At 42.2% G+C, this 11,669-nt stretch overlaps 1 protein-coding gene across 1 annotated transcript in view; it reads left to right on the top strand. All coding sequences in view use genetic code 11, as the record gives it.

Annotated features, from left to right (window-relative positions):
• The window catches only part of EGR_07081 (Serine/threonine-protein phosphatase 2B catalytic subunit 2), a gene marked incomplete at both ends in the record, with an annotated part of 17,272 nt that overhangs the window by 4,012 nt on the left and 1,591 nt on the right, over positions 1–11,669 (top strand). The window contains 6 exons of the mRNA XM_024496330.1: positions 2,014–2,231; positions 8,334–8,428; positions 8,481–8,606; positions 8,694–8,768; positions 9,612–9,693; positions 11,076–11,173. Of these exons, the coding sequence (XP_024349257.1) occupies positions 2,014–2,231; positions 8,334–8,428; positions 8,481–8,606; positions 8,694–8,768; positions 9,612–9,693; positions 11,076–11,173 (694 nt within the window). The remainder of the gene's footprint in view (positions 1–2,013; positions 2,232–8,333; positions 8,429–8,480; positions 8,607–8,693; positions 8,769–9,611; positions 9,694–11,075; positions 11,174–11,669) is intronic.

Here is an 11,669-nt window from a genome sequence, read left to right as displayed (position 1 = left end):
TTTGGCGCGAAAACAACTATCCTCACCTCAACTTAGGCTTCCTACGTGGGTCATTTAGAGGCGAGATTAAAGTTGTCTGATGGGGGGAGGACCTCTTGAACCACGGTTTGTCAGTAATCCGACGTGGCTGCAGGGCTGCGTTGTTTCAGTCAACAACAGAAACCCCGCTTACTGATCGTAATGTGTGCATTTCGAATGGTTTACAATGTACTGGTGTATGCAAATTAGGAATCATGCGAAACCAAACAACGACAGCTTTCGATGTGTGAAATGTAGTAGCGCATTTTCTGGACTACCAAAAAGGCAAAATTAGGAAATGTGGTCGGCCCTTCTGACCTTTGTACCATTTAATAGGTTTCTGGGGAAATCTATTTACACTTATTGCAGCAATATATGGGTGTGTGTTAAAAATTCAGTAAATCACAACCCCGAGTACCGGTAATAAAGTGTCACAAGCACAGATATTTTCACACTCAACTTTCAGTTCCTAATCATGGTACTTTGCCCCCCTTTTTTGGGAAAATGTTTTTTTTTTTCAAAATTCCCGATTCGCTTGGGTCACAGCATTATTACCCTCCAAAAATTTGACCGGAAAGATCCGTTGCAAAAGTACAGGGCTTTTGCAGTGAAATGAAGTGTGGCAAATGTTCATTTTGAGGTTTAAAAATTCGGTGGCATTTGCAATTCATCGCTTCTAAAAGGCTATAGGTTTAATAGGAAAACGTACGTAATGGCAAAAAATTTTACCTTAAAAGTGAAGGAAAAGAAGTCGTATAAATTGTGATGCTGGAGAAATTACGACAAATTGGAGCTGGAAAAGCAGGAAACTGGAAACAAGTCTTCCGTAAATATCTTCGCCGTTTTTCACCTCCCTGCATTCACTTAAGAGTCAGAATTTACAAATGTTTTAACAGGTTATTCATAAAACTTGGACATTTCGGCATAAATTATTTTGAAAGTTTTGGAGTCTGGTTAATGCCTTTGCCACCAGTCTCACCACCATAACCGAAATATCTTTTTCTTTCATCGATGCCATTATCCTTTTCCATTCTGATTTGTTTTGACCCAACCGCCTCCACGTGCGACACAATTTAGTGCAACTGTCACACATTTGTGATGCCTAGCCTAGAAAAAACGGTGTGTCACATATGTGTGACGCTGGCTGCAACCACATTAGAAATGCAAATCAAGAACCCACTATTCTTTTACTGTGAATGGTTGCCAGAATAGTAAATGCTTGTCTAAAGTCAGGTATATTAATCCTGCAATGGTTAGCCATTATTGGGGTTGCTCCATGGAAGGGGGGTGAAAACATTCGCCTAATTAAATGAAAGCGGAATATGCTTCAAGACACAATTGTTTTAAGAATTGGATATAATCTGAACAAGCTTTTACCTGCACGTGTGACAGGACCCCTTCCTCCTTGGTCGTTTTGCCTTATCACAATGCTGTCATCCCACACGCAAAGTCGGTGATTTTTTTTCTGTTTAGGTCAAATCTCACTAGGTCATTTGCAATAAAGCATGAGTTGATACTGTTCTGCAAAATGCATAAACTGCCTCGCTTTCGACGATCAAATGTCACTGACTGCTTGAGACCAAACGCAAGAAAATCGAGAGTCCGAAGCATATAAGAAAAAAAAAATTCGGTGGTTTTAAAATCCCCTTGCTGATTTTACTTCCTGTTTCCTATTTCTTGCTCTCAAATGCACAGTTTTGTGTTCTATCAATCAAGGGAGAGAACGTTTTGTCCGATCCCCTGGTCCATTGTAACTGACATCATGCACTGAATGCCGGAATTTCGGTGATTCTGAAAGTCATTTCGCATTCCTGCATTCCTGCATTTATCTTGCATTCCCTTTTGAAAGCTTTTAGACTTTGTTTTTTATAAACAGAACAAAATTTGGCATTTGATAATCTGTCCGATAATAGAGCCTACTTTTCAACTAGGAGCTTTGAAATCTTTCTCTGCATTCCGAAGGCTTTTACGTTTTTTTTCCGCCTATTATACAAGATGGATCGTTACCGGGAGCCGCCGACACACGGTCCAATGTGTGATATCCTGTGGTCGGATCCGACGGAGGACTTCGGACAGGAACGAAACAATAGCCACTTCTCACAGAACTCTGTCCGTGGATGCTCCTTCTTCTACTCCTACGCTGCTGTGTGCGCCTTCCTCCAGGCCAACAACCTCCTCTGTCTCATCCGCGCCCATGAGGCACAAGATGCTGGGTGAGTCACACACCAGGTCAAGGTCATGTACGTGCCAAGCTCACCGGTCCTTTCTCCCTTATAGCTGTGTCAGAGTGCATCGAGAATGGGAAAAGCCTAGGGATGTTGCTTTTCACTATTGCATTCCTCAAGCTGTTTAGGTTTCTAAAGCAGATTCTTTGAAGAAGACGCGGTCAGTTCCAAAGTGAGCTAAATTTTGAGCCTCAAATTCCCCCTTGACACTTGGTTGCTTTTGCAGTCTAATTTAAGGCCTCTCGCCTTTCTACAATCCAGAAACCCATACAATTATTGTCTTTGACATTATAGTTGCTGGTTGTCGAAAAATATTGAGACATGTGCCATAAGAAAGTGACATGTTGGGTTGTATTTTGGCCACTCTGAAAACTGGGCCTCGCATACTTTCGTTGGCTGTTTCCCTTAAAAGCCTAATTTACGGATGATTGAACACAAAAGGCAAAATAATTAAGCAATTCCAGGTGAATTTAAAAGCATCATAAACGTGTCGCATAGCAATTTGACTGGGCCCTTTGGAACCAACCGTGAGACAGGAAGGGGTGCGTTACTCCAGTTTATGTTCTACCCTTGAAGGGGTACACGTCTAGGAGCAGATTCAGTGTCCAAGTACAGAAGAGCAGAGAGTTACATACTACCGTTGCAAAGACCAAATTGTGGGAGCGGGAGCTACTCACCTTATCACATTTACAATCCAGGCAATTGTCTTTCTATCGCAATGCAATGTAATTATGTGACAGGTAGAAGTTTTCCTTCTTCTGACAGAAGTTAGAATTCTCTTTTGGATGTCATGGTTGAAAGACTGAAAGTTTCATTTTGACTGTTGGGCACTTGTCATGCATAAGTGGATTTGAAGTCCAAGCTCCCTTCCTGTTTTTTCCTTCCTTCCTGTCAATCCTCTTTTGCATTATCCTTCACCCGTCCGACCTCTTGTCATTACCTTGCTCTGTGCCTTATTACTTACCATAGGATAAGGTAAATTTGACAGCTTTAACCACTAAGCCAACTTATTATTTGCTGATCCTCAAGTCTTTCAGTAGCACCTTTAAAAAGACTATCAATTAGATTGTCTTCCAGCTTTAATGCACTTTCCTTTTGTGTTGGTGCATTGTTACTTAGGCAATAATCCAGTGAATTGAGCATGGATTCGCCAGAAGAGAAAGGGACTACTAAGTTTTATTTTAACCTCAGGATGATGAACCGATTGCTTTGTTTGACTTGAGGGCAGTGGGACAGATGAAAGCCACGAATGAATGAGCTGCAGCTGAACCACATGCTCTGGAAAGTAAAGGCACTACATAGACGAGATATCTGTGGACTCGTCCATCTATCAGCTTATCATTTAAGCATATCAGGTAGTTCAGAAGATCAAATTGGCAGCATATTTATCTTGCCGAACCAACTCACGAGCATTTCTGACCGGGAGACAATGAAATTGCGAAATTATTGCGAAACCCAATTTCCCTTTCGCCCGACCCCGCCTTTTTTAGCTTTTACAATTATTTTTGTGCAGGCATCGTCTAACTCATTCCGTGGATGCTTGTAAGGCTGAATTTTCTCTTATCCGACTGCTGGTGGTGAGGCTCCCTTATAACCTTACCAAATACAGCCTTGACAATTTCTTCAGGAGGATAACGACAGAACGCACAGACCGGGAGGTGTTTTTAATGAACTGCAAGGGATTGGCCTTGCATTGGAGAGTTGACAAAAATGTCGATTTTGTAGTTCTGTTTCCAAGTGTTGCACTGGAATAGGTGTGGGAAAACGTTCGGCCTCCTCCTTCATCTCTTCACTTTTTCAAGTTGTTATCTGGCTGAAACTTTTCATGGAAAGAGTAACAAGGATACAACCCGTATTCATCCGTCATCCTTTACTCGAGATTGTTGCCTCAAACCTGCATGATAAGCCCCCATCACAGTCTCCTAGTTGACTGTAGAAGACGAGGAAAAGGCGTAACCTAATCAGCTTTTGTTTCAATGCCTGTCCACCATACAAGAAGCAATATAGATAGCGAGATACAGCCCATAAACCCCACTACTACTAACTTCTTTATCTCCGAGGGAGAGGATGCTTTTACGCTAGTTAAGGTGACCGGTATTGAATGTCTAGGTTGACCAAGGCCTAAGCAATGAAAGCATATAAAGTGGACGACTTCTAATTTAATTTATAAGGCCTTATTTTCGCAAAATAGCTTTGATAATTTTGTCAGTCCCACTTTTATCCAGCGCTCCCACAACCTCACCTTTCAAGTGAAGCTATTTTAATGCCAACTTTTTTTCGGCGACTTCCTAATTGAATTTGTTAAATATGGCGCCACATTTCAAAACAATCTATGAAAAAATTAAACGCGCTTTTTCCGTCCAATTTGTTATTAATGGACAATTTCTTGCATTTAAAGTGGAAGTGAGCCTAGCAGAGATATTATTCAACTTGGAACTTTATTCTGCTGCCAAACTGCGCTTAATTGTCTTTTTTTATGGTTCCCACCAAATTTGGTTAATCTTGAACGTTTTGCTTATTCAGCTTGCCATCTTATTCACATGATCAGATTTGATGTCCACTTTCACTTTCATGGAAACGTCAAAATTTTCCACTCAGCTGCCTCCTTCAGCTAAAGATTTTTCATGAATATTTTATTTTATAAAGGCTTGTCTTGCAAATATCAGACCAGGAGCATTGTGTGTCAATTCGACCTAGGTGGCATGGCAGTAAAGATAGCAAAAATTTAGGTAATTATAGCACCCCAAAACTTCTCCAAAGACGAAATAAGGCATAACATTGGGGCAGAACATATATGTTCGACATACAGTAGGGCTTTGGGCTGCCGGCACGGCCCAGAGGCCAGCCTGCTCGACGAGGGTATCACAGCGGATCCCCTAATTGGCCCCTTTATCAAAATCGAGAGTTAAACATGGCCCCCTTCCTCTTTTGAGCCTCGTCCCCAACGCTCTCCTTGGTCAATACCCTGCGTTAGCCATCACAAAGTAGTCAGTACGAGCCAACCATGCAAAGCATCAAATTTCTATTCTACGGAAAACATACTTGACTGCATTGTTACTTCTTCCCTCGTGGCAATTCTATTAGATTTGGTGTTATGTCTTGCATGGGAACTAGAGTCGGAGACGGGAAATTTTGCTGCCCGGCATACGTGGTCATAGCTGGTCGCAGGAACGCTAACCCTAAAAGCAGTTATACAACAGGATGGAATATAACATAGTTCCGTGGGAGTAGGATCTCGCTCCTATTCCTCCTTGCCGCGTTGTCCCCAATTCAGAGCTGCCCAGCCACATCTATCTGAATTCTATCCAGCTGGTAGAAAGGTGAATGAGGAGGCGCCTGTTTACCTATTTCATATCTTCGCAGGGGAACGGTAGGCAGCTCTGTACCGGACTTTTCTTAGTGGTTCACTGTTAGTATCGCTTTGGATGTTAATAGCCCTTCGGTGGACTACGAAACTGGCGTCATTATCAGCTCTTCTGTTGGTGATCGTCACCGATTTGCTCATCCGCAGTACATATACTTCTTCCGCTGATCCGCTAAGGCTTACCACCCAGCAGTAGAAATCCGAATAGATCCTTTAAGATCAAATTTGCTCCCCGCCGCCTCCAATGACTTTCCTGAAGGCGAAAGAAGCCATGATACTGAAGAACAATACGCATTGTAGACGCACAAATAGGGATTAAGGCCACTGGCAAGGCTCAGGGGTCAGCCCGCTTGGCGGACGTGCAATGTCGAGCATCTGATTGGCCCCTTTACCAAAATAGAGACTTAATAAGCAACCAACGTATTGCATAATATCTAACTAAGAAGTTTATTTGGCCTAGTTTGGTGTACTGTCAGATTGTACTTCGTTTTTTATGGTTCAACAGTAAATTTTACCAATCACGAATGCTCTGGTTATCCTGCTTGACATCCTATGCGCTTAGTCGGATTTGATGTTCAGTTTCACCTTAGACCGCCGTCAAAATCTCAAACTCAGCCGCCTCCTTCTACTAATGAGGTTTATGTACATTGCATTCTATAAAAGTCTGTCTTAGAATTATCAAACCCAGACTTTGGTGACTATAGGAGCAGTTAAAGATGGTGAACACCAAGACATTTTCTCCACCTACGTAATTTACTTCCTCAGGCCTTCTTCATTCAGCGAAATAATTGTCCATGATCTTTTTTGTAAGTCACCTCCTCCTCCTCCTTCTGGAATAATTTCAAGAGCCCTGTTACAATTCAGTACCCATACCCGATATCAGTGTCGCGCAAAATCTTCACTGACTATTTTCGGGACCCCTGAAATTTACGCCAATCATTGCCTAGGAGTTTTAGAATGATAAATGCAAAAATCTCCTTAACCGGAAAAGCGGTATTTCGTTTTGTTAGAGCGGGAATCGTAAGACAATCCCATTTCTTTGGATTTGCTTCCATGGCTAGGATAAAATGTGTTTTACCCTAGCAAACACTTGATGTCAAGATTTGGCGAATTATTACGCGTATTGTTGCACAAAGGAGGCTTAGCGATAGCATCTGCTTGTACAGTTGTAGGGATGGGATAGAATATCATGTTGGATGCACAGGCGATGCCAAGCCCAATGGCCTGGCTACCAGTGAGTCACAAGGGGTAAGGGGAGAGCCATCTTGGCACAAGTAATCTTTGACGAATTCTGTCCGAAATTTTAGTCAGTGACTCAGATTGCATGCTTTATAAACATAGTCCTCCCCATTTCTCCAACCCAGACAACCATCCATTATCCCTCGTCTGACGAGGCGATCGACGAACCAACCGATGCCAAAAAGAAGTTGCCTTTTTGTTATTTTCCATTTTCCATCTCTCTCTCTCAGGCGATGCTACATCTTTGCCTGTTTGGCCTTCACTAGTCAACACCCAAACTTGTTCTGCTGTTAAGGTGTAGGGAATTTTTTTAAGGAAAACACGATGCATTACCGTTCCATTGCAACAGTATCGCCCTTTATTTTTTTCTCACTAAAATTTGTCCGACTTTGCCGCACGCCATGTCCTCCCTCATTACTTCTGCCTGCTGGGTGAGTGAATAAATAATATACTCTGGGCATTCCTTTCTCCACCCATGCGGTGTTAAATTTGCAAAAGTGGGCATTCGTTGGGGCCATGGGTGTGGACCGGCTGTTGTCCCGTTCGGCTGGATGCTGGATTTGACGCTAGAAGCAAATAACTCAGCTCAAGCCATTTCCTGTTCAATCTCAGTGGATTGGTTGCCTAAAAGTCTAATCTTTTTGACGTGGGACAAACTAACGTCAATGTCAATGTGATGGTTATACTAAGGAGGAGGCAGTAGCTTCCTCCACTCCTCCCCCGTCATAACATGTAGCATGATGTCACTTTGTGGTGTGCAGTATTGAGATCTTGGGTTGTACTGGAAGAAGAACAGGGCTCTTCTTCATCTAAACATGACAAATTCTGACCTGTCCTTCATCAAAAAACGCATAGTAAACAATTGGGTCTACTCTCCAACGCACATAAAGTTTGGTCTTCTGAGGATAATGTAGTACATGGCTTCTATAACTGCCACTTCTCATTGCTAGTTAGTTCATCAGCAAACAATGTTCGACGCAGAGCGTTAAGGAATGACCGTCTATTAAACTCATTGTCGCCTGTTAATACATAACAAGTGACATTCTGTCCTTTCTAACCGATGTGAGCGTAGATCACTTGTGTCATAGTTACGCACATTCGCGGAGGTCATCCGACAAACCATCGAGCACTTCGTCACCGCGTTGGCGCCTAATATCCACCCAACCACATACAGCTTGAGTGAGTGCCATCAAACGGGTGATTTGAGATGGAGAAGAAAACATCCAAGTTACATTAATATTTAACCAAAAACTGCCGCTATTTGTTGCTGGGGCCATTTATTTCTATATTTGGGTAGATAAGAGGCAATCCTCGTCAAGGTGGACGGGGATAAGTGCGTATGGGATTTCGCGATCGGCTTGGATGTTGCCTGGTTAAGTGTAATTGTAATTGATAATTCGGTTGGCATAAGAGTGGTCAACACGCTTCGGAAATGCTTTAAAATGGTTAAATTAGGAAATGTTTTCTTTTTTCCTGCCCTACTCCAGGTACCGAATGTATCGCAAAAATCAGCAGACCGGCTTTCCTGCCCTAATCACAATATTCTCAGCTCCCAATTACCTCGACGTTTACAATAACAAAGGTAAATCCGTTTTATGAGATGCTCCTACGGCTCTACTCTCCTCTTTATAAAGCTGCTATTCTCAAGTACGAGAACAATGTGATGAATATTCGGCAGTTCAATTGCTCACCGCATCCCTATTGGCTTCCAAACTTCATGGATGTATTCACCTGGTCTCTTCCCTTTGTTGGTGAAAAGGGTACGCTTGTTGAACAAAAAATCTCAATTTACTATTCATTCGGAATGATGTAGTAACGCGATTTGTTGACTTTCGTTTAATTTGTAGTCACTGAAATGCTTGTCAGCGTATTGAACATTTGCTCCTCCGATGAACTCTTTACAGAAGACACTGAAGATGACAGTGAGCTTTATTTAACATTTTTTTGAAATAGTGTAAAGGAGAAATGACATTTAATCTGTTTAAATGCAGGTAAATAGCCCATTCTAGCCTAAAAAAGATACAACTGCAATTATTTTTTCTATAATTGTTACAAGGCGTAGGAGTATGGAAGTAGGTTGATCTTAGATGGACAGAAGGTACGGGAAACTGCTAATGTGGGTGACATGAGTTTAGCTACCCTGTCATCAGTGTGGTAGTCGAACCGTGGAAAACAGGAAAGACCTGCTTATCAAGATACGCGAATTGGTTTCCTTCTGTCATGCCCTCCCCTCACCTTGAGCATCGCCCTTGATGGCTGCCATAATTATTCTTCGACTGTGGTCATTTCAAGTGTTTGAATAAAATATACTCATGGGGTAGCCAGCGCTGTTAATCTTTATTACAGGGAAGAGTCTGCTTGTTTTATTAGTGGTAATACGTCTTGGAAATCCAGGTGAGATTTTGAACTACCATGTCCCTGTAAAGTGATTTTCATTGGAGCACCTACCTGTAAGCAAAGTGGAGCATTGTGTCCTCTGATCACTATACTGTAAGAAGATGGTTATAAGAGACGACTTCAAGCCGTTCAGAGCTTATCTTACCCCTGCACTGGCCATTATGCGAAACTTGGGATCCGATTGGTTGGTGTGAGTCGACACGACTTCAAAATTCCCCCCCCCCCATTGAAAGTGAAATTAGTAAAATTCAAGGGAAACAAAATTATGGATCAAAATCACTGCTTCAAAGTGGCAGGAAAAGGGCTTTGGCTAGGTAAAGTTGCAAATAATTTTCGTATCCTGTTCCACTTTTGTCTTCCTCCACTAGACAACGTAAACGTACGCAAGGACGTCATCAGGGGCAAAATACGCGCAATTGGCAAAATGGCCCGTGTCTTCACTCTTCTACGGTAAATTTGACTTTTGGCACTTTTTTGGAATGAAAGAGGGGTGCAAATGGCAGGAGGGAAAAGATTTTAACTGACCATTACGAAACACTTCCCTCCTAATGGCACTTAAGAGGTTATTTGGTGCTTTTTCCGGGAGACGAAGATGCCAATTCATTTAAAGCAGAAAAGATGGGCTAGCAAATTTAACACTTTACCCAGTAAATTTTAGATTCTTTTTACTAAATATGCGTTTGGGGGTTTTACTTGGTATTCAAAATCACTTATTTCGAACACAGCCTGCGAGTCTTCTAACTATTACTTGTATTAGGTCTATACTAACGGTGCTATTTCGGTAGTGTCGAGGGACCGGTAGATTAGCCAAGAGCTTAGATGGGTAAACTGCAAAAGTGGAGTCGTGATAATCCAGATTAGCGTCGAAGACGATTTATGACCAACTCGGAGCGAATGGGTTCGACCATGAAGCCATGCTGCCTAAAGAGCCCGGGTAGAAGTCAGTCACCGAGGGTGGCCCTGTGCTGCCCGTGGCTAACCGAAGGACAGGTTCCGTAGATGGTGCGACAAATCCGCAAATTAGATCAAATGCTGTCGCCTAGCGGCAATGCATGGCGTCCATCTGGTAAGGCGATCTGAACATCGAATACCCTCGAAAACGAAATGCATCAAAGGGAAATTCATTTAGCCAACAGTGCTAAAGAATGGACCGTATTTCCGTTTTTTTTTGTAACAACGCTTGCCTGAAAGCAACACTGGTATAAGAAATACTATGCGCTTAGGCTATGATAAGTTATTTCATTCTGAGGAACATGTTGGGCTTTTCTTGGCGGTCAGCTTCAACCCGATGAAACCTTTATCTTGCTCCCTCAGCAACTATTGTGTAGAACTGCAGCTGTCAGTCACCGCAGATTCCAACATTCCCAGCAGATTTCTGCCTTCTGCGACGAGATCAACATGGTTGTTCTATTGGACCAGATTTTATTTCCACTATTGTCAAGTTAGCTCTCCTACTTCTTGATGATGTCCTAGTAGTTAAAATAGACTTTATGTACGCATAACTTGGCGACACGACGTGACAGCAAGATAACACCAGTGACAGCGGAAATTGCACTCTTTTCTGAATATAAAAGTACAGAGTGTAAGCCATTTTAGGCTCCGAGGAATAAAAAATATAAGTTGAATGAGATTTGCAGATTGCAGTTGTCCTCTGGATAACTTCAGTCAGGAAGTGATTCCAAATGTCTCACCTAGAAGTAGAAGATTAAGGATGGCAAAAAAATGTAACAATCTATTATTAAAAATAAAAATAAGGAATAAAGTCAAGTCACTTTCTAAGTACGTATTCCTGAGCCATTTTTCCGTCTGCTACAAGCCTTGTATTATTTTAGAGAGGAAAACGAAAGCGTACTGGAGTTGAAGGGTCTTACACCGAATGGAATGCTTCCAATTGGCCTGCTTTCTGAGGGTCGTGAAAATCTCAAACAGTGTAAGTTTTTGAAGTCTCTCCACTTACAACCCAGATATGATGGTTAGCCTTGCTCCAGCTAGCAGAGAGATGTTGCTTTGGAGACCACCAAGCGGCATCTCTCTTCTCCCTAAACCACCATACTTTGTCAAGAGCGAAAAGCGGGTGGCGTCGAGCTATTTACAATTTGTACTTTGACAGGAATAAGGGTCGATTTCCATCGCGATGTTTGTAAATCACCCCATTTACTTGTCATTTCGGGTGGAAAGCTAATTTAGACGTTTCTGCTTCCGTGGTGTGATGCCTTGATCATAGCGCAGGCCTCTCCTGATGCTGACCCACTTCGAAGGTTAAAATCATCCACTAGATCGGAAAAACTTAAGTATTCATGTAACACCTCACTTTTTGGTGGTCAAAATCATACTTCGCCAGTGCTTTCTTATTTCTCTCGGATTATAAAGTCCCAAATTTCTCCTTTGTATGACGTAAATGGCGTAAGTGGTGGTAATAATTGGGT

This window comes from Echinococcus granulosus (genome assembly GCF_000524195.1).
Source record: "Echinococcus granulosus chromosome Unknown EG_S00069, whole genome shotgun sequence".
Classification (NCBI taxonomy): Eukaryota; Metazoa; Platyhelminthes; class Cestoda; order Cyclophyllidea; family Taeniidae; genus Echinococcus; species Echinococcus granulosus.
This window is presented reverse-complemented; position numbering and strand designations above follow the sequence as displayed.